At 35.8% G+C, this 27,365-nt stretch overlaps 1 protein-coding gene across 3 annotated transcripts in view; it reads right to left on the bottom strand.

Moving 5' to 3' along the window:
• SMG1 (SMG1 nonsense mediated mRNA decay associated PI3K related kinase) overlaps positions 1 to 27,365 on the bottom strand; it is a 95,429-nt gene that overhangs the window by 53,148 nt on the left and 14,916 nt on the right. For 2 of the 3 annotated variants that reach the window (XM_016196258.2, XM_016196262.2), the window contains exons 2-13: positions 15,556 to 15,719; positions 14,495 to 14,650; positions 12,680 to 12,816; positions 11,644 to 11,702; positions 10,455 to 10,668; positions 8,393 to 8,518; positions 7,836 to 7,908; positions 6,811 to 6,908; positions 4,979 to 5,152; positions 2,914 to 3,138; positions 1,441 to 1,542; positions 519 to 788 (exon numbers count right to left, since the gene is read on the bottom strand). In XM_016196258.2, coding sequence (XP_016051744.2) covers positions 519 to 788; positions 1,441 to 1,542; positions 2,914 to 3,138; positions 4,979 to 5,152; positions 6,811 to 6,908; positions 7,836 to 7,908; positions 8,393 to 8,518; positions 10,455 to 10,668; positions 11,644 to 11,702; positions 12,680 to 12,816; positions 14,495 to 14,650; positions 15,556 to 15,719 — 1,798 coding nt within the window. Of the gene's footprint in view, positions 1 to 518; positions 789 to 1,440; positions 1,543 to 2,913; positions 3,139 to 4,978; positions 5,153 to 6,810; positions 6,909 to 7,835; positions 7,909 to 8,392; positions 8,519 to 10,454; positions 10,669 to 11,643; positions 11,703 to 12,679; positions 12,817 to 14,494; positions 14,651 to 15,555; positions 15,720 to 20,007; positions 20,066 to 27,365 lie in introns of all 3 variants that reach the window. The other variant, XM_087815637.1, reaches the window with a different exon arrangement.

The raw sequence follows: 27,365 nt of genomic DNA, 5'->3' as shown, positions 1-27,365 counted from the left end.
TGTAGCAATAATTATAAAAAACAGGATCACTTCAAATTACTTAAAGGAAAGAAATTGTTATTCTTTCTCCAAAGAAATCATATATAAATGTTCCTAAAAAAGTGAGCAGTCAAAAGTAAGGCCATATGTAAGCACTAATTTTAGTAAAGAGGAGGAGAAAAGTACCAGGGGAAGAAGGGGCTATAGTAAAAGAACTATACAAATCTGAGCTGTGGAAAATGTTGACAAATTTTCTATAAGCATGTTAAAGTAAGTAGGAGAAATTCATAAAAAGGAGTTTCTAAAAAATAAAAAAAAAATATTTTAAAAATCTTATCTAGGAGTTGTCAAGAAAAGGAAGGAGAGAGAGCTAAACATAATGGCATATTCCTGTAGAATTATTCAGGTATGCCCTAATTATGGCCATTTGTTATACAGGGAAATACATAAATATGAAACAAATAAACAAAATACATAAATAAGAAAGGAGAAGAGGCTTCAATGTGGATAAAACAAAGTGATTACAAGTAAAGACTCACCCCAATTAGTGAGTTTTTGGCATTTCCAATTGTAGTCAGGGCACTGAGGTCAAATATAACTACAAATTTTGCATTGTCTACATTGAATACATGATTCTTAAAAGCCTCATGCTTTATTTCAGAACAGGCATCAGGAAGTTGTAGACTATGTAGCAGGTTGTTCAGGGCACAGGTCATTTCTCCCAAAATTAATTTATAGGCAGTCTCCAAAACAGGAATATTCTTCAGGCTCAGCACTGCTTGATAGACAGCATGGGCTGCAGCAACAACCTTAAAAAGAGAATTCAGGAAAGTAATAATTTAATGGAAAACAAATCTTCTACAATTATACAGAAAATAAATTACTATTTACACATGGTGATGATGCAAATCAATTTAAGATTGCTAAGTTCACTATACAGAACACTAAAGATCTTAATTCCTAAAAACCCAACCTTTTAGGAACCTACACATATCAGTAAGCTTTTTAAATCTATAAACCATTATTACAAAGAAAGGAAACTCTAAATTAAAACTGGCTATGTGAAATTTCTTAAAATGATATTTTTTAAAAAGCAGTCAGTGTCAAAGCATATATATAAACAGCAGTTTATTAAGAACTGGTTTCACTACATCTACTTGGAAAGTCTATAGTGGTTTACATATGGAGTCTGTTGAGAAACTAATAATGAAGTTTCATGTATAACACGCACAGTAGTTCTGAACAAATTTAATAAAAACAATAAAAATCTGAAAAGAACAAATGGCACTCATTCATCAAAGGTATATAGTATTGCAATCTACAAACACCATGTTAAAACAATCATAATCACTATGCTCTAAATCAAATATTTATTATTTCATTTATGTAGCCTATAAACAACATAAGTCAAACTCTTCAATGACCTAAGTTATCAAGAGTAATTATGAATGTATCGCTTACCTCTTTTTCTTTATGATAACGCAGAAAGAGTAGTTTAGATGATGGTATAAACAGTTTTTCTACAAATGATGATGGTAGTTTTGTATTTATCTGTTCAACAATCTAAGAGAATAAAATAAAAAGAAATGAGCTATCAAGTCACAAAATAACACTGAGGAACCTTAAATGCATATTGCTAAGTGAAAGGAGCCAATGTGAAAAGGCTATATATTGCATTATTCCAACTACGACACTCTGGAAAAGACAAAACCATGAAGACAGTAAAAATATCAGTGGTTGCCAGGAACTTAAGGGGAAGGAGGAAGAGAGGAGGAAGTGGAGCACATGGGATTTTCAGAGCAGTGAAACTATTCTGTGTGACATTGTAATGGTAAATATATGGCATTATACATTTGTCAAAATCCACAGAACGTACAGAGAGTGAACCCTAAACTATAAAATTCAGTTAGCAATAATGTGTCAATTTGGCTCATCAATTATAATAAATACCACACTAAATCATGATGTTAATAACAGGGAAAGCTACTGGGGGAAGAGGGTACATAAGTACCCTGTACTTTCTGCTCAATTTTTCTGTAAACCAAAAACTGTTTTGAAAAATAGTCCATTATTTCTGTGTGTGTGTGTGTGTGTGTGTGTGTGTGTATGCTATAGCTTTTTAAAATGTTTTTAAGTTGATTTTAGAGAGAAAGGGGGAGAGAGGAAGGGAAAGGGAGAGAAACATCAATGGGCTGCCTCCTGCAGGCCTCCTACTGGGGATCAAACCCAAACCCAGGCATGTGCCCTGACCAGGAATCGAATAGGTGACCTCTCGGTTCAAGGGATGATGCTCAACCAACTTAGCCATACCAGCCAAGGCATCTTTTCACATTGGCAAAGGGAAGTGTAGCTCTGGTAGACATGGTCAGCAGAATATCATCTAGAATTTGCTTTTAAAATAATCCAGTTGGGGATGGAGGGACAGCAAGAAGGAGGGGGAGTCTAGATGAAACCAGATGGGCCATGTGTTTCTAATGACAGAAACTGAGTAGTATTAAGTATGCAGGGATTCATTATACTATTCTATTTTTTAAATATGCTTAAAAATGTCCACAATAAAAGGCTGAAGGGGAATGTTTATGGTTAAGAATTAAAACTATAAAAGAAGTTTCATATGGGAAACAAAACATAACAGGTTCTTCCACAATAGCTATCAAGTACCTTCTCTTATACAGTATTTATCAGGAGTATTAGTCTCATGTGAAGGATGATGTTTCATTAAAAAAAAAAAAAGTGCATCTACACTGAGATGAGCCATCAAACACTAAAAGTAAATAGATACTAGGGCAAAAGCAAACTAGATTACATAAATTAAACTAATGTGCTCAAAAAAGCCCCCAAACAACGAAGGCTTTAATTTCTTCCATATCAATTTAAATTTAAGGGCCTGAATAAACCAACATATTAAAAAGCAACAAAAAAGAATTCACATACCAACGTGAGTAAATTCAAGACTGAGATGATATAATCTGTACCACAAGTCTGGCAATTCTCCAGTTGATCTAATCCATATGTAATGACCATGTCACAATGTATAGTCATGCTAGGATCCAAGCTGCCGAGCAAAACACCAACACACTCATTAGCAGCTGTCAACACAGCCTCAGAAAAAAACACTTGATTTGCAGCCGTCACACATCTCATTACTCTGTACAGAACCTGCAAACGGGGAAAACAAGCAGCTTTTTAAAAAAATTCACATGCTTCCAGAGCAAAAAAATATTTTCTATTTAATGCAGTTTCAACTGAAAATTAAATGCCTGGCTTGTGAGTAGTCTCTTAATATTCTAGTTCTCAGAGGTTGAATAATAATAAGGGTATCTTTAGTACAATACACAAAAATGATCTTGCCCAAAAAATTCTAAAGCACTATTGTGACAGGAAATGGAATTTGCCATCCTCTATTTCTGTCCTACTGGCTTCTTCTTATGCACCCAACATCACTAAATGGCTGAAGTTCAGAATCTTTATAATCATGAAACATACCAGAACTTAAAACAGTTAAAGCATTAACAGTAGTTGAATAATCTGCCATGAAAATAACTTTTTGTAATTTAGTACTTGGGCTTTGGACAATCATTCTTTTTAAACTAAACATCCAAGTCATCTTTAGCTTATGAAAGTTCATGTACTGATAGTCTCTTTTGAAAGAAAAGTACTCTCATTGAAAGCATACGATACCTACATGAGGATTATGAAAATTGTGTAATTTCCAACCAAACCCCCACTGAACTATAGTAGTCAATATTAATGTACTAAATTTCTAATAAGAATAACTTTGGGGAAAAACAACAAATTGACACAGTTATCTCTAATATATTTCTGTAATAGTCAACAACCACTACACATAGGTTTTTAAAACCTATGTATAGGTTAAAAAGGCCTAAAAGACCTTCATAAAAGAATACGCTTAACATATAACTATCCTGGAAAACTGTTATGTTCCTTTCATTTTATATCTGAGTTAACTGACACAGTCGTCAAACCACCACCTTTGAGACAGTAAAAAAGAAACAAAGATACTAAACCATTTTGATCAGGCTTACACTATCAACATGCTGTTTTTAATTATCTTCAAGATCAAACATTTCTGCTCAAATACACAATTAACTTAGCAAGAATTACAAACATAATTAATGTCCTATTTTAACGAACAGTATGTTGAACACAAGTAAATGCTCATAAAAGCTAGAGTTTTGTCCCAACAGTAAAATTTAATTATTTAAACTTTTTTATTGTATCACACGTTTCTCTCTTCCTATTCCAGTAGAATATAATGATGTGGGTTCATTTCTTGTATCTATTATACTGAACCACTCACCAGCCAATAATACAGTGCAGCTGATATTGGGGGCTACAGAAGTGTGGCAATCTTATAATTGGTCTCAGATTACTACACATTTTAAGTCCTTATATCTTTATATCCTTTGATGTCAGGCTATCAAGTTGTTTCATCCTGTCATGCTCACAGAAAATTATTTTTCGAGGCTTTCTCTATAGTGTGTTATTCTTAATATGTTGAAAACTAAAGAGACTCAATAATTTAAAAGCAAAATAATGATTATTTAAAAACAAAAGATTTTTAATATATGTTTAAAAACAAGAATAAATGGGATCTATGAAGGATCTCTTAAGAGAAAAGTTCATGAACAACAGTATGGGGAAGGCCTGGGGGTGGGACGGATGCGGGGTGGAGGGGATCAATGCGGGGGGGGGGGAGGACATGTGTAATACTTTCAACAATAAAGATAAATTTTTTAAAAATAATTACTAAAAAAAAATAATAAAATAAAATTAACAGTAGCCTTTTTTTCCATGGGGGGAAAGGAGGAAGTAGTAGTAAAATGAGAATTTCCAACTTTTCTGGCTAATATTTAAGAAAGCAGCCAGATACATACATGCTAAACAAATAAAAGGTTAATACCAGTATACCAGAAGCATTCACAATACTAAACAATTTTATTTTTGAATAATACTCAGAACTCCTAAAGACACTTACATCCGTCACATACGCCTCAGTAATTGGAGGACCCCGAATGGGGCTGAAGCGTTCTCCAATGCTCCTCACCACAGTACTAAATACCCTGAGAAGAGCTGCCAGCTTTGGTAGTGACACTGAAGGAGGAGGTATGTCTTCATCCACTGACTCCCCAGAGGCCACATGGCTGAGGTCCTAAAAGTGAATTCACAGCATTCTTATTTAAGTAAAACATTTCAATTAACTTTATAATAGATTTTATACAAATAAAGAGGTATTTTGGCCTGAGAAAAGGCAACATGAATCTAAATGTAAAAGTAGATTTTACTTCTCTAAATAAGCCAATAGTAACCTCAATAGATTGAAGAAATAACTTCTTACACCAACTCAGATAGGAATTGGGGAAAAATTAATTGTAGTTACATATACTATAGTTTTATACTGGTATAAATGGGGCCAGAAATTTTTGCCATTCCTAAATTGTTTTTCACTAAAATCTCATTCCAGGTATTCAAGCAACTCGACTCAATAATAAGTATTCCACACCAACATTATGCACACAAAGAGAATGTGTGGAGGGGCGTAAAAATGGTAAGATCCGGTTCAGAGATTTATAATTTAGCTGCAGAAATAAGATATACTCAAAAGGAAAAGATTAGCAAAAACTGGGATACAAGAACCAATATATTACTACCTATAATTAAACAACCAAATGATGAAAGGGAATTAGATTTATGGATACAAAGGGGAAGAGTCTCTACAAAACAGAGTAAGTGGCTTCTGAGAGGCAGATAGCTTTAAAGGTAGCATAGGAAAAAAGACATTCTATGTGTGGGGGCAAAGAAACACGTGGATGCAAAATATTCCCTGGTACAGTTAAAAGTAGTGAATTCTTATTGGCTCTAAGTAGCCAAGGTATAACAAGAAGATGAAGCTAAATCTTAATGGGACCCTTGAACACTGAGTACGGAAGAAACCCAAAAAGATTCAGACAGGTAGCGGCAGGTTTAGGCCATGACAATAGGTAGGGCTAAGAAAGCCAAGAAACAGTAACAGAGACTTCCACAGCACCCTTAAAGCTGCTATTTGTACTTGCACAGCTGCAAAAGTTGGTGGAAACCAAGTCTTATCCTCCAAAGTATGAGCTATGATCTCTAATACATGTAAGAGAAAGTCTTCAGGGGTTTCATAAAGTAACAATTCACCTTTTTTTTTTTTAAATCCCCGCTGGAGGATATGTTTTTACTGATTTGGGGGGGGGGGAAGGGAGGGAGGGAGGGAGGGAGGGAGGGAGGGAGGGAGGGAGGGAGGGAGGGAGGAACATCAATCGCTTGTCTCCCATACACATCCCCACCACGGAGGAACCTGAAGCCCAAGTATGTGCCCCAACTGGGAATAGAACCAGCAACTCTGCCGTGCACAGGACATCACTCCAACCAAGCCACACCAGCCACGACTCACCTCACTTTTTGAGACTCTTTTTAGTAACAAAAAATAAGCATGACCTACAAAAAATACCTTCAGAAAACTACCAGCTAAAAAAAGATTTCAAGCTTTGCAAAATTAGACCTACAATTTTTCTTTCAGTCTTTCCAGTAATTCTGCTGATAACTTAAAAACAACATCTAAAAAAAATAAAACAAAATACTGGCAACAGTCCTATAATTTCTGCTCAAATGTCAGGTGGTCTGAATTATTTTAAAGTAAATCTAGCACTGTTTAAGATTTTTGTTTTGTTCTTTGTTTTGGTAGGAATTTATTTTTTCCTTTTTATTGAATTTATTGGGGTGACACTGGGTGTTTTGTTTTTTAAGCAAAATTTTAGGAAATAACTTAGCTTTCTCTATACTCACCTCAGCATATGCCTCCATGTCCTCTAGAAACTGACCAAGAAGAGTAGTAGAAAATGCAAGATCAGCTACCCAAAATGGCTCCAGACTCTGCAACCACCCTAGGAATCATATAAGAAATTTGAAAGAGTAGAAAAAACAGAAAATCCAAATAAAAAAATATATTTGAGAGCCTTGTTTTAAAAGACATCTGTTTTTCAACTTGCCAACTCTTAAACATGACCTGTATCATAAAACTAGGACTACTATTAAGCATGCTAACCATGATTAACCAATGCCTTTTAAATGCTGCAAAAAATGTTATCCAGAAATTAAAATGTGTACCTCATACCCTTATTTTTCAGCAGACTTAATAACCATATTGTCACTATACACATGGCTTAGACTAAAATGCCACAACCTACCAACCACCAGTCTGGTTATTTATTCCAGGGCCATAGCTAGCGACCAAAGGTGTGCACCAATCTCCCTAGAGGAAATGACAAGAACCAGTCTCACCTGCATACCTTATTTTCAGAAGTTTATTGTACCAAATAAGCTAAGAGACAGCAGGCTAGAACAGGCTAAAATGTCCAAGTGAGCCATGCTAGTCATTTACTTAACTGAAAAATTTTTTTTTTCTGTATCATTTACGACAATTTTCTAAATTAATCCATTTGTTTTTTTATTTAAAAAAACACACAAGTCACAAATATCTAGGATCTTCCATTCTACATTTCAGGATATGACCACTATTCTATCCCCTCCTACCAGCACTTGCCACAAATGACTTAGTTAAGTCCTTTCAATCTCTCACTGGAGCATTATAATCTGTATTTGGACTCTCCCTACCTACTACAAAGTACAAAGTTTTCTTCTGAAAAGATAAATTTAGCTAACAAGTAATGTTCATTTATAATAATCAAACTATTTCTGTGAAACAATTATTTTTCTTGCACAATCAAAGAAGTAGTATTAATAGCTGTCTTTGAGGGACCAGTGCTCCTTCCCACAATATTTATGTAACTGGTATATGCTGAACCACTTACCAGACACCTGCTGTGTGAGCGAAGGTTTCTGAGTATGATCTATATGCCATCCAACTAATATATCAACTGTATCCTGGATGGAAACAAAGAGAAGGGACGTAAGCAACTTAAGGTCTTACTGCTATTCCACTTGTGGATGATTTCAGAGTAAGAGACCCTAGAAAGGGCATCTATGCTCAACCTACTTGACATTATACAAAGTGAAAAAGGGGGAGGGCAATCAGGGGAATAATGGAACTGATGAAATTATATGTATTTCTTTAAATATGTTAAGGTATGTGTGTCAGAAAATAGATAGTATTTTTTATAAAAATATTATTGCTGCACCATTTAATCCTGGACCCTCAAACATCACTTACTATACTCAAAAGGAGCAGAAGCTTTGTTTTCTGCTTTATAAAATATTATTGCTGCACCATTTAATCCTGGACCCTCAAACATCACTAATTATACTCAAAAGGAGCAGAAGCTCTGTTTTCTACCTGAGGTCCCAGGTCCTCATACATACAACTCATCTCTCACTCCATCATCAGAAAAGAGGAGGTTGGGGGACTCACCCTAAAGTTAGTGCTGAAAATATGAGGGTAGCATCGAGCTACCAAAAGAATGCACTTAACACATTTGCAAAGTAATTCTGGTGTATCCACATTTTCAAGAATGGACTGCAGGCTGGTCATCACAAGCTAAAAAATAAAAATTGCAAGCCATAAACATTCAACAAAACAGGAAGCAAACAAGCAAATTAGGTTCATTATTTAATACTGACTATATCCAAATCTGATTAAAATACCAAGAAAATAAATTCTATAGTTTCAGCTCAAAAAAAGTTGACATCATTTCATTCCACTAAGATATAAGGCTGAAAACAAATACTGTTTTCTCCTTGTTGATGTCTGTTAAAATTATTTCTAAGTAATACCTATTTACATTATTCCTAAGCACTCCCCTTAATACATGTGATTGAATTTCAAATACAAAAACTAAGATGTGCTTAGAAACATTTTTTAAAATGTCACTATTACTTTCTAATTAAAAATATAGAGCAAACTCTGTACGGTTTATATTTTAAAATATTAGTACATGCTTCAAACTGGAATGACCTTGAGATGAACACGGCCCCAACTCATGAAATGACATACAGGCTCACATTACCACTATATATTTAAAATAAATATATGGCATACCACTGATAGACTATTTTGCAGCTGTTACAAACCATTTTTCCCCCCAAAATGGAAAGGTTGCCGAAATGCTCGAGTTAGAAAACTAACATTTTGCAACAGCCAATATTATAATCTATAGAGGACAGAATATGAATGGATGCTAAAATCAATGGCTACAGTATTACTAAAAAAGAGGATACTCAGAGGGTCTCATAGAATCAAGCCCAGATTACTCACTAATCACAAAGGGAGAAAAATAAGCCTTCACAATGAAAAGACCTAGTGGTCATCACCTCAACTAGGTAACAAACTCTTCATCTCAGAGAGTAACACAACCTGAAGTTACGCATCTACTGGTGTGATGCAATACTAAGTATAAACTTTCTATGAAGTATTGGTGACCAAATGTCTAAACTAAATCTAACTAGGAAGAAATAATCAGAGAAACCCAGAAAGTAGAACATTAGCTATCCCCCCTACAAAATAAGGGGGACAAAAAGGTACAGAGAACTGTTCTAATTGAGAAAGAGGCATGCTACCAAACACAATGCATAAATCTTTATGAGATCTTGTATCAGGTAAGACAAAAGATATAAAAGACATCTTAGAGGTAACTGCAGAAATTTGAATATAATTGTATTATGTAATAAAAGTATGATTATAATTTTGTAATATAGAATAGCCTTATTCTTAGGAGAGACATGTCAAAGTATTATGAGGTAAATTGTCATGATGTGTGTAATTTATTTTCCAATGATTCAACAAAAAAGAGTATGTATAAAAATAAAACAACTGTAGCAAAATGTTAATAAGTGACAAATCTAGGTAAAGGATGTACAGTGTTCATTGTCTAATGTGTTTTCCTGTCGATTTGAAAAGTTTCAAAATAAATATTTGGGGAAAAGTTCATAAGATAAAAACTGTATAGGATTAGCCCATTTTGGTGTTATGCCGTTTAGTTACAGATAATTTTCTGAATCTTTTCCAAAAAAAATGTTCATAACCTCTATAATCAAGGGAAAATGCGTTCTTTAAAAAATATTCATTTATACACAATTATGTTATATCACTTGGAAGAATATTTGACATATTATCAAACCTAAAAAAGCCTAGTACGAGTTGTGATGTTAAGTTTTTGCCTCTTTCAAAATATGTGAAGCCCCTCCTATTCCACGGAGTTCCTATTTTCAAACCTACAGATAATTCTAGTACTAAACAAATTCAAAGGCAAGCTTCTAAAAAGCAGGGGGGGGAAACCGTAACTTATTTTTAAGCCTACCTTTAATATGTATCCTTTACTCAAATTCAGAAAGAGGGATTTTACCTACATCATATTTACTATCAGTAGATAGCCCTATTCTAAGCTTCCTTTCTTCAAGTTCCCCTCCAAGAACATGTTAAGGACAATTTTCTTTCCAAGCATATCATCAACACCCCCCCCAACCCCCAATCTTACCTGCATTACAGATGAAAAGGCTTTCTTTTCTCCTACAGTCTCCAGTGCTTTGTAGGTGGCACATAAGTAGAGGAGTTTAACTTCATCTTTGGCAGATGAGCTAAATTTGCTAAAAATCCATTTGAAGATCTTCTCAGCCTCATAGCTCAGAGAAGCACAAAGAAGGCCAAGACAGCAAGCTCCTTCCTGTCTCAATTCCTGAAGCAATTTGCTACTGTGTTTATTTTAATGCAAACAAAACAAAACACACAAAAAGCTTAAGCTTTCAAAGATGACAAGTATGACACATCTTATAAAAGAATGTCTTAAATGACTTTTTTAAAATTTCTATTCAAACTACATAAATGGTTGAAATTTTATTCACTTCAAATATTCTCTATTCTCTCTATCCTGCAGTGTCCAAAAGTACCTTTGTTAGATACTGGGCTTTCTTTTACAGAATCAATGACTTACAGTGAGGAAAGACCAAGATATACTAAAATTCATGCTTTCAATTCCATCTCAAGCTTCATTAAATGATTCACAGAAAAGAGAGCAACGAATGATTAGAAAAAACACACTATAAATATATACTGTGTAATGTTCAATATGTAAGGGCTATAAAAATAGGAAATTATAACAGTTAAATATAATAAACTTAAAAGAATAACACTAATTTAAGTATAATAGGTAACTAACTATATAAAATAAAACCACCATAAAGCAGTAAGGTTCGTGACCTGCTGAGATAAATTTTTGGGTGCTTTCCAACACTGCAATTCTTTGGGAATCACCATACAGATAAATGACTGCATACCTTTGGAGAACCCCAGAAGCCCCATAGACTGCTGCCCACAAAAGGAAGATCCCTTTTACCTCTACTCATTGAGCAATTTCAAAATTCTCTAGTTTACAAACATTAATTGCATTCATTCACTCATGCTTGCATTAAGAGTTATGTCACTCTACATGTCAATGCCCAATTATTCAGTTATGTTGACAAGTTTTTTAAAAATAATGCCTTTCAAGGATTCCATTTGTATGCAATGGTTGTTAACATATAAATACTTTAACACAGATAAAGATGACAAGAGAACCCAGTGAAACATTAAATAGATGTTCATAAATGAAACCAATGGGTTTATCTTATTTTTTAACAATTTCTAAAAACATACCTTAGTTTTTGTACTTTAACCATTATGTTACTTACCTTTCATTAAGCACATCATGTACAGCAGTCAAGATGTTATCCAATTGTTTAACTAGTACCTTTAAAAAAAACCCACATTTATAAAAACTTCAAATTCCTATACTTTAAAGAATAACACTGTGTACTTTTTTATGTCCCCCTCAAAATTATACTTGGACAACACCTTACTTTCCTTATTATTCCCAGTCCCCAATTAGCATATATCAGGAGTGTTAAAAGTTTCCTTTCAGACTATGAAAAAAATTTATTCATACAAAACATATAGCCATGATTATCAATGGGGGGGGAAAACAACCCTCAAAAGGCTTAATTTACTCTGAAAAGCATTTTTAAAAAATGAATTGATGGATGGAGAGAGAGATGAGTATGTGATAAAGCAATATGGTACAATGTTAAATGACAGAATTTAGATGATGGGCATATGATGTTCACTGTAAAATTCTTTCAATTTTCAGTATATTTATAATTTTTCATAATAAAATTGGGGGGTAGGGGCTTCTAGAAGCTTGCTTTAACCAAGTATTATTTGATTCACCATATTTCTCATTAATTTTCTCCTAATCCGTATCCAATTCTTAATTTAACATTAGGAGAATTACTTGGGGTAGAGAGAAATATGTAACTGTTCCTGCACTTTGTCCTTGAAAGAGTTTTTCCATTTATTTGGCCCTGGTCACCAGACCAAATTTACCCATGAACAAAATATGTACCCCTGCCCCAATTTCACATATGAAAAACAACAGACATTCTGTCCTGAAACACACAAAAAATTCTGAGGACAACACAATACATGTGTTAAAAGCACTTTACTGCAGAAGGCAACCAATGTGGATCCAACAATTGTAGATAAGTTATACAACAGGGGCACTAAATTCTAGGCCATCATAATACAGGCCAAATGAACCTGGAATAAGGAATCCCTGTTATTCTTCCTTAGAAGCAAACCTTTTCCCTTCTTAAACCACTCCTGATAGCATTACCTAGTTTATTATGGAAACACAAAAATGATCAACAATTCCAAACATGCTATACTTACCAGTTTATTTTCTGGTTGCTGAATAAATTCCTTCAACTGCTTTACAGTAGCCAGTCTTCGGTCTCTGTCGTCTTCCCGGGTGATCCTCCGAAGAAGATTCGACAGTCGAGACTCATCAGAGTAAGACATCGATCGCTCTGTGAATATAAACATTTTGTTATCCACTGAGTATAAATAAGTTTGGAAACCTTATATCCCAGATATTTTAAAGTACATCAAAAATCATAGTCCACTGGACAATTAAAGCTCAATGAATGCAGGTCCCATCACTTTTGTTCATCACTATAAACCAAGCCCCAGCAGAGAGCTGGGCACATTACAGACCCTCAGAAAAGACAAACCTAAGTAGATACCTCATTCCAGAGGATCAGCTGAGAGAGAAAAAAAGGTCAGAAATTATTTTCTTCAGATCTGTTCCAAACCGTTTTCAACATCCAAGTAAAGAGCATGGGTATAGGTTAGGGGTAAAGTCTCGATCAGGTAGAAACGGGATGTATGGTTCTATTTCTCACCTACGTACCTCACTAGGAGGCTCAGAGCCTCTTGTTCACAGTATCATTTTCCTAGCACAATGTTTTGGTGAACTGAAATCATGTTTCACTATTACCTACTATGTGCAAGTTATGCTGCCACTCAGAAAGTGGCAAATCAGAACCTTTCTTCCTTTTATTTTTTAATGACAAAAACAAGCAGGAATGCTCAAACAATGCTTGACAATAAATAAAGATGCATTTAAGTACTAAAATTTTCTTTAAGTTTTCAGCTGTGCCATTTATCATAATTAACCAGTGTACATTAACAAACCACATCAAAGGGTCTGGCAGTCTCATTTCTCTCTAAGGCATGAAAGGAAAACTACAATAAAAGAAATTACAGCATATGAGAGAATAGGAATTTTTGAAATCCCTAGCCCACTGGGTATTTCAGTAAGGATGAATACTGAATATTTCATTAGGATACCACACTGGAAACCTAGCGTGTATTTACAATTCTGCCAACTGCATAACTCTGAGCCTGTGAGGAGGAAGAATTGGAATAAATTAGCGATGGAGTCACATTCTAGCTTCTATCATACAGAAGTCTAAAACTTCAAACATTATTAAGAAACAGTACAGGCTCTGATTTGGCATTCCACTTCTAGAAACTTATTCAAAAGAAATCATTTTTCAAAAACTATATGCAAAAAGATGTTCACCAAGATTCACACAACACATACATACACACACCCCCAACGGAAAAAGTCAAACTAAATGTGCAAAGAGTAACTATATCCAACAAAGTGTATAAATCAGACATCTTGATTTCATACTCAGTTTTACCAATAAAATAAATTTCTCTTTTAGGAAAAAAATAATCATTACCTCTAATCCCCTGAATTTTCAGGGTACTTTATCTATACACTGAGGCTTGTATCGTAAGGCAGAAAATGGCATGAGTGTATTTAACTTCAGGAAGGGTCCACTCTATATATTAGGCATTAGGGTTCAAGGACTTGCAGCAATAAGAGCCCATACACAGTCAATAGCCACAATAATCAGGAAAATCCCTTCTTTAAAGTCTTATCATGTTCTCATCTTATTTTAACAGAATTCTCTTCTAAAAAGTATTAAAACCTTTCTGGTAGGAATTTACTTAAACAGTTCACAGGAAAAGGAATGCAAAAAATTATGACATGCACAGGTTTTTCAACTCAGAGTAAACTAACCAACTCACACATGTGCAAGGTATTAGTAAGAAATAAGGTATCCAGGAGAAGAGAAGATACAGGTCTTTATGGAAGCACATGTGTTTGGTCCCCAGTTTGCCCAGTCTTACCCTGTGATTTCCTCATGTCTTTGATGGCTAATGCACGACTGCCATGCTGAACAGTGGTGAACTCAGGGCTGGTCACATTGTTAACCCTCAGCTCTTGCCCCAACGACTTCCGACCATAAGTATTTTCCCCAGATCCTCCATTGATGCTGTAACCACCTAAAAACAACAATATTCGTTCTTTAAATAAGGCTCTTTGTTTCATTCAATGAATTCCTGAGAGTTCAGGATCTTATTGCCTACTCTACAGCTCAACCAGCCTTTGCTTCTCTTACCTGTCCCTGTGCTGCCTACCTTATAATCATTTTTATTTCATTTAATATCTTCAATAGAAGATAAATGAAAATAAAGTCAGATTTGGTCTTTAAAAACTTTTGGGATAGCCCTGGCTCAGTAGCTCAGTTGGTTAGAGCATCGTCCCAATACGCCAAGGTTGCAGGTTCGATCCCCAGTCATGTCACATACAAGAATCAACTGATAAGTGCATAAATAAGTGGAACAACAAATGGATGTTTCCCTCCCTCCCTCCCTCTCTCTATATATATATATTTCTACCCCCTCTCTCTCCCTCCCTCTCTAAAAAAATAAATAATTTTTTTTAAACACACTTTTGGAGAGAAGACAGTAAGTCGACCAAGACTTCAGCCTTAATGATGTTATATTTTTCCTCTTTGGGCAGGAAACTGCATTACTGTATTATATGTATATAAAGAGCATTTTAATTTTTAAAAATCAAGGGGCAAACTTAGAAAGTTTCAAAAATCTCACTGTATTATACATATATATATATATATATATATATAGATAGATAGATAGATATAGATATAGATATATAGATATAGATATAGATATTCTTTAAACCACATAGCTCTAAGTCCAGGCTTTCTTTCCTCTGCACTATGGTGTGCTGCCTATTATAAACTGTTTACTTTGACATTTTATATAAATATAAAATAGCTATATTTAAAGCATGTTAGAAGAGAGAGGTACAGAAGGGAAAGAAAGGGGAGGGAGAGATGGGTAGGTTAAAAAATATGCCTCTACCAATAAGAAAATATATATACCCTTTTCGTCATTCTGTATGTCAGTGTGGACTCTGGTATCATCGTGCCTTTGCCGAGACACCACAGCTGAATTCGAAGGTTGCAGTCCATAAGAGGAAGACCCACCCCTATCTCTGGATGAAGAATATTTTAAATTATCTGGGTCGGCTGATGCACTATCAGTTCTGTAAAGAGAGAAGAGTATAAGATTAGAACTTTAAATGAACATTTTAACAGCCTAAACCAGCAATTTTCAATCGATGTGCTGTAAGAGGCACACTGGTAGTTCCACAAGAATTTTTAAAACATGCAATGCCTGACTATTTCGTCAGAGGTACTGACACCTTTCCCCTTGGATTGTCATAAAACAATGGCAACAGCCAATATGATAGCTGTCCAGTGTGAATGAATCAAAATTATACCTTTTTTTTTGTCAGATCAGCAAAAAAATATATTTTTTGGTGTGCCACAGAATTTTAGTAATTAGTTTATGTGTGCCATGAAATGAAAAGGGTTGAAAATTGCTGGCCTAAGTCATAAATCTTTCTTTTATATAAGCCCCCCTCTCCACTCTACCTTTTTAATTTTTTAAATCATTACTCTTATAAATAAGCACTCCAATGTCTAGTATCTAGTAAGTCTCAACTGGGAAGGGGCCTGTCAATGGATGAAATGCCAGATTTCAGCCCCTTCTACTACTATTCTAAGGACCCATTTAGAAATATGAGTAACTACAAGGATTAAGATTCCCAACTTATCCCACTCTGCTCAAGACTTAACTGATTTTAGCACTGGAAGTCTCATGTCCTAGGAACTCCCTCCGTCCTAGGCAAACTGGGATACTTGGTCACCCTGGACAAGGATTCTCTTCACAAGACTCAATAAAAATAGTTACTTAGGGAGAATGCCTAGAAAAAGAGGCTTTTGTCTGATTCGAATTTAGGAATATGGAAGAAATTATCTTCAGCTGCCCCTCACCTCTGCCTAACTGGGAAGTGACCCTGTCAACTGCAGACAGTGGCACAGAGTGATACGGCAGGAGGAGAACCAGAGTTTAGTGTTCCAAGTAGCTCTTGGATCCTGCACTTCATAAAAGGATTCAGGACTTCCTGTTAAGACTTTAAAGGGTTGTAATACTGCTTTGGAGACTACTTGGTGAGAGCTAATCCTACAGCATAGCTGGGAGTGGATCTCTAAGTTACAAGCTTATGGAAGACATGGTACCTGAGAACCAAGGTGATAACAAGTCAACCATACAGTATCACCTAGAGAGAGGGGGGAACAGGGAGAGGGAGGAGCAGGAGGTAAAAGAAAAAAAAAAAAAAAAGTAGTTCTTCCTCCCAGGAGAGGTTTAATCAGTGGAAAAATTAATCTCCCCAATTGTAAAAAACACTGGCAACATATCAGGCAGGGGCAATGTTTTACCAAATTACTTTTAAAGTACTGCTTCAGGGCAATGCGCCATTCTCTCTCACACCTGAATTTGTAACTTATTTGATGGAAAATAAATTATAGAATGATATTTGAAAGCAAGTTCAGTGGGACATAAGGAAAGAACACATTAGTTGCAGAGTAAGATTATTTTAATGAACTGCAATACTGAAAGCTTCACTGAAGATTCCTTAACTATAAAAAAAAATCTATTAAGCCTGGCCAGGCGTGGCTCAGTGGTTGAGCATCGACCTAGGATCCAGGAGATCGCGGTTCAATTCCCAGTCGGAGCACATGCCCAGTTTGAGGGCTCAATCCCCAGTCAGGGGCATGCAGGAGGCAGCTGATCAATGACGACTCTCTCATCATTGATGTTTCAACTCTCTCTCCTTCTCCCTTCCTCTCTCTAAAATCAATAAAGTTTTTTTTTTAAATCTATTAAAATTCTAAAAAGTGAGGAAAATGAAAGTATAAGGTATCCAATAAAGCCAAGTTTGAAGGTTACAGTCCATAATCTAGTTAAAAACCAAGCATTATTGGCCCTGGATGGGTCGCTCAGTTGGTTAGAGCATTGTCCTGATACACCAAGGTTGCAGGATCCATCCCCAGTCATGGCACATACAAGAATCAACCAATGACTGCATAAATGAGCAGACCAACAAATCAATGTTTCTCTCTCTTCCCCTTCCTCTCTCTCTCTAAAATCAATCAATAAATAAAATTTTTAAAAATCAAGCATTATCCAGAATAATCCTGATACTTGGATATTAATAAACGAGGGTAAAATTAGTGTCATTATCCAAGGATCAACTCTATGCCTCAATGTCCTCATCAGTAAAATAGAGAGCTGGGCTTCATAATTTCTCATGAACCTTATCCTTCCAACCATCAATCACAAAGTATCAAGAAATAAGACAACACTACATATTATATGGCAACATTTTAAAAAGTTCCTCTCCTGATATTTCTTCTGAGAGGAACAACTTTTTGAAAATTAAATCACTTTTATGATACTTACTGAAAACATGTTCTGAACTCACAATTATTTGGAAAAGTTAAGGACACTGGCAAGAGCAGAAACTACTCTATTCCTCAACTCCCGTGCCTCTACCCCATGTATAAAAATGACTGCAGTATTTGTAAATATATTTCACTTAGTTTATTTATCATCCTTTCATTGCCCTCATCCACAAACATACTAAACATGAAACTCTGCACAGGCACAATTAGTCAGACACCCTGATATGTACTTACTATGATGATTGTTAGCATAGAATACAGACAGTAGGTCCAATTAAACTTAAGATACCTAAGTGGCACAAGTCTAAATTATTCCTAAAGGCTCTCAATTTGAAACTTGATAAAATTCCGTAACCCTAGCATACTGAAACAACTAAGACTTCATAATGGAGTATCTTCTTCAAACATACAGGGTTCACTAAATGATAGACAAAGCTCAGTACTTTCAACATATGGGGGGGGAAGGGAATCAATGAAATTTCAAGAAAAATGTATGAGGATATTTTTAAGTATACTAAATCTATAAGCATTTAAGTACCTTTAACATTAAATGGAGCATGAGGACTTCTTTTAAAAAACTAATGTAAAAACATTACCCAGATATATCTAAAAATAGTACATTAAATGTTCACCTGTAATAATCCATAACATACCATTAGTTTCTGAAAGGGAACTTAAAAATAAAAGAGAACATACAAGCTTTTCTGACAGGTTTTGAACTTTCTGTACGTATGGCATCTAACACAACCTGGGAAAGTAAGCTGTTAGAAAATGAATGACGAAAGTAAAATAATTCTGAAACACCTAGATAAATGAAGTCTACCAATGTTTAAATGTCTGAATTTCCTGTTTTCATTATATTTATAAATCACACATATTTCCCGTACTATTAAAAGTTAAATATTTGTATTGTTTTCTGGTGGCATAGCAGTAAACCAGCAGAAAAAGATTTTAAAAAGATCTGGGCTCAAATCCCAGCTCGAGCACTGGCTTAAAATGGGGATAACACTAATGGAAGGTTGTTGTGAGGCTTAAATAAGATGATGAATTCTTAAGAAATACTCAGCTTACAGAGTACGCACAATGATTATGGTCATACCACTAAATTAACTCAAGGTTTCCACTGTAATAGATGTATAAGCAGTTCATGAACATATGAAGACAATCAAAATGAGTTCTTACACTCAATATATTGCAGCTGATTTTAAGTTCTTCATTAAAGAAATTAAGCAATCTACAGCTATTAACAAATACATTTCTAACTATCAAGTACTGATTTCAAACTAAACTGAAAAAAAATAGGGAAAAAAAGGAACAGGAGCAACTTCCCAATCTGTTAAAAATACGGGTTTTTAAAATTCCATTGGTTACGACCACCAAGATTTTCCCCCCCAGAATTTGGGTTTTCAGAAATTTAACCAAAATATTCACTAGGGTAGAACCACTGTCTAAAAACTCCCCAATTGTCAAGTTCTTTTAATACAAACTGATTAAAACATTTCCAACTAGAATTCAAGTTACTGGTATTCTGAACACAAAAGCACAATGGTTCAGCATTTCCACAAAATCTGTATTTTATAATTTCTAGACTGCTTAGATCTCAAACCAAAAAAAAAATTCGGTATCAGGTTGTAATCATCAAGATTATCCCAGTCCAATAAACAGAAAACTGTTAAAGAACAGAAATGAGCACTTAAAATGAAGCAATCAAAGGCACAAAACAAAAAATGCAGATTGAACTCAAAGAGGCAGGCATAAATGTTAAGCTAGTTGTAAGGGCCGAAAAAGCTATCATCTGCCAGAATTAGTGTCTCAATTTAGTGATTAAAGAAAATGTATCTGTTAAGACTAAGAATCCTAGGGCAAGGATCCAAAAATACCTCCAGAGCCCCTTTAATACTCTAAAAATATTAGAGAGAGAGAGAGAGAAAAAAGAAATGCATAAATTTCCCCAAGATGATTAAACTGAAGTTAAAGCCTGATGTACATGCCACACGAGAGGTAAGTTTCTAAAGCTCATACCTCAAAAATCGCATACTGTATAATATGGAGCCTTTGTGATGTTTTGCATCAAGTCAATCTGTAAGACAGTAGTTACAATATTAGTGAAGGCAGTGGGTTAAAACATTTGTTGTTCACACATGAAGCAAATATCATTTATGGATTAGGTGTTTTAGTTCAACTATGGTCCTCTAGGTTTCATATGTTGAAGCAAAAACTGAAATGGAAAGCCACTCTGTGCCTTAGAGAGGCTTAACGTGGCAACCAAAAGAATTTTTAGTACATAGAAGAACTTAAATGTTCGTTATAACAAACAAATCACATGCAAATATAGTTACCGCTCATTTTAGTGACCTATTCTCAGTATATAGAAAGTGCAACAAATCTGAGAAGTCATTCATTTTTGAACGACCCAAATCCTCAGACCTCACATCAACAATCTACCATGTGTTAGAGAATAGTATCTCCTGGCTAAATATGGTCATGTGGTCCAGTTCTTATAAGCATTATAAAGAATGGGGAGAAAAAGAGCCACTATGGAAGGATGAAGTCAAGGAATTCCCTATCATGAAGTATTTCCATAAAGCACCCCGAAATGACTTGATGCAAACACCACACCTGGTGGTGCCACGGGAATAAGCATCATATTGCTTCAAGCTGTTTTTAAGTAGGCTTAGTAAGGGATTTTGCTTTCATGGTGAGATCTAATTAGTAATGGGTATCAACCAGGAAGTAAGATTTGCACTAAAGCCAATGAAGTGGGAATACACTTATTCTCTAAAGCAACGGTACTCAAAGACGGTACTTTGTCACTGTCACAAAGATGTTGTAGGATTAGGATATGCTGAGTTTTTCATACTAACAGTTAATACCACTTGAAAATGATTTACCTTTTTAGAAATAAATTCAAGGTTATCCCTGTGATGTCTCTTACTCACCTGGATTCAGACATGCTTTCATGGGGAATAAGAAAAATGGTGAAACTATGCATAACCTTGAGCCTTGTGTACATCACTTTCACATTAGAAACACTGCTCTAAAATGAGTCTAGGGCTAAAAATTTACTTGGGAGACTCAGGGACTTCATTATATAAAACTCTTCTCATAGAAAAAAATAAGTTCAAATTTAATGAAACAGAATTGAACCATCATGCCAGTTATAAATGAAATATCAGTTTTACAATATTAAAATATTAAGTTCATATAATTTCTTGATGAAACTTCCTATTTATTTTTATCTATTTATAGGTTTCTATTTATAGGTTTTTTAATTTTTAATTATTACTCACTCTCTCAACTAAATAGCTACTATAGACTCAAAATATGAAAATATGTTTAACTATTGTAAACTTGTAAGACTTTTACCTTCCTCAAAGAGACGTCTAGCCTTTATCCTGGGCTTCTGGAAGGTAATCTCTAAACTCTTGGAATGTCATGCCTAATAAGAGTGTTCCTGTTCACCAGGGGTTTAGGGTCACACCAGAAAATATAACAATACCATTTATGGTAAGGGATTTCAGTCACATGAATCACCTCGATCTCCAGAAAGGCTGAAGACTAAGTTCAGCCATGTGGGCAGTCAATCATGGAGCCCAAATAAAAACTGTGGACACCAAAAGCTGGGGTAAGCTTCCATGGGTGGTAATACTCCATGGGTATTGTCATAAATCAACACCAGGAAGTAATACTGTTCACAACTCCACAGGGAAACAACTGGAAGCTCCACATTTGCAACTTTCCTGTACTCTGTCCTATGCACCTTTATGTTTGGCTGATTTTAATCAATATTCATTAGCTATAAAAACCTGTAACCACAAGTATAAGAATTCAATGAGTTCTGTAAATCCTTCTGAATTATCCTACCTAAGAATAGTCTTGGGGTCCTCCTTGCAACTGGTGTCAGAAGTAAAGATGGTCTTATGGACCATGCCCCCTCTAACTATGCACCTATATTTAAAAATCACTGAATATACGCTAATCCAAAATTTAAAAGACTGTAAATTTTTTAAATAACATCTGTAGCAAATATAATAAAGAACTGACTTTCAGTACAGTAAGTCCTCACTTAACATGGTCAATAGGTTCTGCAACTTTAAGTGAAATGGCATATAACAAAACCAATTTTATCTAATTGATATAAATAAGAGATAAGATCCTATGGCATCTTATGGACATTATAACAAAATGACATTATTCAAGGACCTGCTGTACTTTATTTCCCTTCCAAGAAATCTCATACACCCTCTATTGACAGACCTCTCATCAAATTAACCAGAGGGAGAAACAAAGCAACTCTACGAGGGTACCACATCAGATTTTAACCTTTGCTTCATGTCCACAATTGTCTTCAGTGAAAAGGTTGGTGAACATACCACTCCCATGTAGTTCTGACAACAGGGTGTTCAATATTGCGCCCATTTCCCTAGCTAGGGGTCTCGCCTTTCCAAAGAAGCTTTCAAACTTTCTGCACCGTCTTCCTTTCCCCAGTACTACCAGTGGATGACCTTATAGATCCCTGCTTTCATAAGCAAACCCTTGGTGAACAAGTCATTCATTCTATAGCACTCTCCATTAGAGCTAATAATTTTTAGCTCCTATGAAGTCTGGTAGGCAACTTACCCAAGCAATTTACATATTTATTATGTTACTTAATCCTTAACATAATCCTATCAGTTACCATCTTACAGATGATGTAACTAAGGTTCCATTACTGACCTAAAGGAGCACAGCATGTTAAGAGGCAGAGCAAGAACTCAAACTCAGTTCTAACTTCAGAGGTCTTCAATACTCCACCACTGCTGCCAACTTCTTTCCAGCAAGTCCACAAATTCACCTACATGTGCATTCACAGCCTTTCTATCACCCTCACATAATGGAACAAGTACATCCTGTATATACAGTAACCCTCTGGATCCAGACATCCCCCTATCTTCTGAGGTATGTCTGGGATCTCCTACTTCCCTACTGCTCATCACATCATCACCATATAAGCACCCTCTAGTCTTTCCTTCATTAAAAAAATCCAAATCGTAACTCCCTATCTACTTCTAATTCTAAGTCTTTATTCAAAGACAAACCTCTTGAGAAAAATTTATCTTCCCTGCATTCACTCACTTTTCAACTAACTATAATCTGGGTTCCACTGTCAGCACTACACTGAAACTGTTCCTACCAAAGTAGGAATGCCATATGCCCACACTGGCTGGTGTGGCTCAGTTGATTGGAGTTTCGTGCTGTGCGCCGAAAGGCTGTGGGTTCAATTCCTGGTCAGGGAACATGCCTAGGTTGCGGGTTCAATCCCCAGTCAGGGCCCTCATGGGAGGCAGCCAATCAATGTTTCTCTCCCACATGGATGTTTCTCTCTCTCTTAAAAAAAAATAAAAGTAAAAAATCAATCAATAAAAATAAAAAAATGTCACATGTCCTTTTCAGTTCACCTTGCTCAATGCCCCCAATAACTTGCTTTAGGTAACTGTCTAGTCACTTTCTCAACACTACTCTGAAGGGTTTTTAGTAACTTTAAATCCAGTGACTACTTTTTCACAGTACTTTCATCCTTCTTCACTTGTTCTTTAAACAGCTTAGATTTCATCATGGCCTATCATTTCAATAACACTCTTGCCAATCCCCTAAATCTCCCTTAATATTTTCCTCACACTGATCTGGCAAAATCCAACTATGGATAAACCCAACTATCAATTATCCATCATCCATCAGTAAGCACCACATTCTCAGGTACTTCGATATTCATCTCCCATTCGCTACATGCATTATTCAGACCTTCCTCATTCTCTTCACATTCCAAAATACTCTAACTGCCCCCCCCCCCAACACACACACTGTCTCAAACACTCATATTCACTCACAAACTCTCACATTCTCTCTCTTCACCATGGGGGGGGGGGGGGAAGATACCATACACATCTGCACCCAATTCTAGAGGCCTTGATTAGAACTTCATCTACTTCCATCTCTCAATTTTTCAAATACTTTTTCTCCTGTGGAGTCTACCTTTCCCACCAAAGTGAATCCTCTCCTTAAACATGTAAAAATTTCTAATGTCTCCCCTTTAAAAATACAAAAACTTTTTTCTAAAAACAATAAAAACTTCATCAATCCCACATCTTCCTCCACCAACAATCTGCCTTCACTCTTTACAGTCAAACTAAGAGTTGTCTCTACTCTCCACTCCCATTTCTTCTCCTCTACTAGCTCCTCAATCCACACTGATCCAACTTCTACCCCATCACTTTGGCAAAACCAACTATGACCTCCAGGTTGCTAAATCCAAGATATAGTTCAGGCTTCATCTTACTCATCCTCTCAGCAGCTTTCACAGTGCTGCTGAGCAGAGTTGAGCAGGTTGTGGTCTGCACAAAGGTTCCCTGCAAAGGAATGAGGTGGGTTGAATGAAAACCACTTTTAAAAATTCTTACAATAATCCTCTGTGTTCAGATCCTGAGAATTTAAAGTAAGTGGATTCTTCCCTTCCTTTGGCTTATGGGACCTTATACTCTATTTCTTCCCACCTCTCTGGCTCTATTATCTCAGGAGCCTTTGAAGGTTTGCTCAGTATCCTCTACCAAACCACTAATCTTGGAGTTTCTCAAAGCTTTAAGCCTCTATTCACCTCCGTTTGTACTCTCCCTCAATACATGCCAATGGCAGTATTTATCACCTATCTGTATTCCACCAACTCCCAAATCTAGGGCTCCACCATAGAGGTCTACTCTGAGGGCCAGCCCTATATATCCAACTGTTTTTAAAAAACATCTCAATGTTCTAACGCCTCAAACACAATTGGCTCCTTTCCTCCCAGAATTTCTATTTTAATAAACAGCACAATCATCAACTGTTTTCTAATAAATGGCACTATTTGATCAGTGAGACATGTGTCACATCTCCAATTCTCACCTCTATCCCATCTCTTTTCAACACTGCAACAAAAATAATTCTTGTAAAACACAAATCTGATATTCCTCCCACTGTCCTTATCCTATGTATCTCACTTCCTTTTTCAGCTAAGTCTCTACCAACCACCCCTTTTACACCCCACTCTCCATCATCCTAACCTTTCAGTGCCATGGAAAGAATCACCCTGCCCAGCCCCTGTCTTCCTGGAACAGCCTTGTCCTCCTTCCTTGCCAACCCTACCTAATTTCTTCTACTCTTCATGCTTCAGCTATCCTTTGGAAAGTTTCTGATTCCCCTGGAACTGGCCAGAAGTCCCTGCTATATACATGTGCTACCAGAGAACCTAATAATTTCTTAGCTCTTACACCATTTGAAAAGCTTCTTTAACTATGTTCTGCCAGGAGATTATAAATGCCAGAAGGCCACGGGCCTGTCAATTTTGCTTATCACTATATCCCCGTTGCCTACATGGCATATAAATTACTTGCTGACCAAACGATTGCCTATTCTCATAACTGAGGCCATTCTCTTGACTCTGAAAAGCAGTCCCCTAACCTAACACAACACTAACTTTTCTTCAAGACAACTTGTGCCCTAGCTGGTTTTGCTCAGTGGTTAGAGAGTCGGCTGGTGGACTGAAGGGTCCCGTGTTCAATTCAAGCCAAGGGCACATACCTTGGTTGCAGGTTCATGTGGGAGGCAATCAATCCATGTGTCTCTTTCACATCTATGTTCCTCTCTCTCTCTCTCTGTCTTCCCCCTCCCCGAAAGCAATGGAAAAAATATACTCGGGAAAGGATTTAAAAAAAATAAAATTCAACCTGCAACCCACACTTTCCCTCAAATATGTTTTATTAAATCAACAATATTTTCTTGATCATTTACTACAAGGGCATTAATTAGGAGTTAACAATTCCAAAAGGTGAACTAAGATGGCTCCAACTCTCTAGGAATTTATGATCTAGAAAGTTAAACATAGAATTACCATATGACCCAGCAAATCCACTCCTAGGTATATGCGCAATATAACAAAATAGGTGTCCAAACAAAAACTTGTATGCAAATGTCACCACAACACTATTCACAATAGCCAAAAGGCAGAAACCTAAATGTTCATCAAAGGATGAATAGATGAACAAAAGTGGTATATCTATACAACAGAATATTACTCAACCATAAAAAGGAATTAAGTATTGATACCTGCTACAATATGGATGAACCTTGAAAATATCACGCTAAGTGAGAGGCCAGACATGAAAGGCTACATATTGTATGATTCCATCTATATGAAATATGCACACAGGCAAATCCATAGAGAAAGTAGGCTTCTGGTTGCCAGGGGATGGGAAGAGGGGAGAATGCAGTGACTGTTTAATGGGTACAAACTTCCCATTTAGAGTGATGGAAAGCTCTGAAACTAGATAGTGGTAATGGTTGCACAACATTGTAAATGTACTTAACACTAATTGTAAGATAGTAAATTTTATATTCATTTTACCACAATTTAAAGAACTTTATTTATGATATTCTTGAAAAGATAAATTGCAGAGGGGAAAAAAGACCAATGGTTACACCAGGGTTTGGAAGAAGTTGACTACAAAAAGGCACAAGGAAATTTTGGAGGATAATGGAACTATTCTATAGTTCAGTGATTTTCAACCTTTTAAGCTGCAACACATCAAAAGACATATTTTTGCCAATCTGATGAAAACAACAAAAAGATATCATTTTGATTCATTCACACTAGATAGCTATTGCTGTGTTGGCTTTTTTTTTTCTTTTGACAGCCTAAGGGAAAAGAGGTCAGTACCCCTGACTAAATAGTCAGGTATTGCATGTTTTAAAAATTCTTGAGGCCCTAGCCAGTATTGCTCAAGGGTAAGAGCGTCCATAGCACCACCCGCACTCAAGAGTCCGGGGTTCAATTCCTGGTCAAGGGCACATACCTGGGTTGCAGATTCACTCCCCACACCTGATCGGGGTGCTTGTGGGAGGCAACCAGTCGATGGGTCTCTCTCACATCAACATTTCTCTCTCTTCCTCCTACCCTCTCCCCCTCCCTTCCTCTCTCTTTGAAAAGCAGTGGAAAAAAATATCCTCAGGTGAGGATTTAAAAAATATGTATATAAGAAATCACCGAGATTGTTGAGTATAAAATCCACATACAAAAATCACTAGCAGGAGCAATAAATAGAAAATATAAGTTAAAAAAAAAAACTTGTGTGGCAAATGAGTTGAAAATCGCTGCTATAGCTTGATTATGGTGGTCACGGTTACAATACTACAACATTTGTCAAAATTCAAAGAACTACACAGCATGTAAATTGTACCTCAATAAACTTGACTTTAAAGGAAACACATTTCTTTACAGTAAAAGTATAAAAGATGAGAATTTTATTTATTTATTTTAAATATATCTTTATTGATTTCAGAAAAAGGAAGGGAGAGGGACAGAGAGAGATAGA

The sequence above is a fragment of the Miniopterus natalensis genome, chromosome 3 (genome assembly GCF_054644295.1).
Source record: "Miniopterus natalensis isolate mMinNat1 chromosome 3, mMinNat1.hap1, whole genome shotgun sequence".
NCBI lineage: Eukaryota > Metazoa > Chordata > Mammalia > Chiroptera > Miniopteridae > Miniopterus > Miniopterus natalensis.
This window is presented reverse-complemented; position numbering and strand designations above follow the sequence as displayed.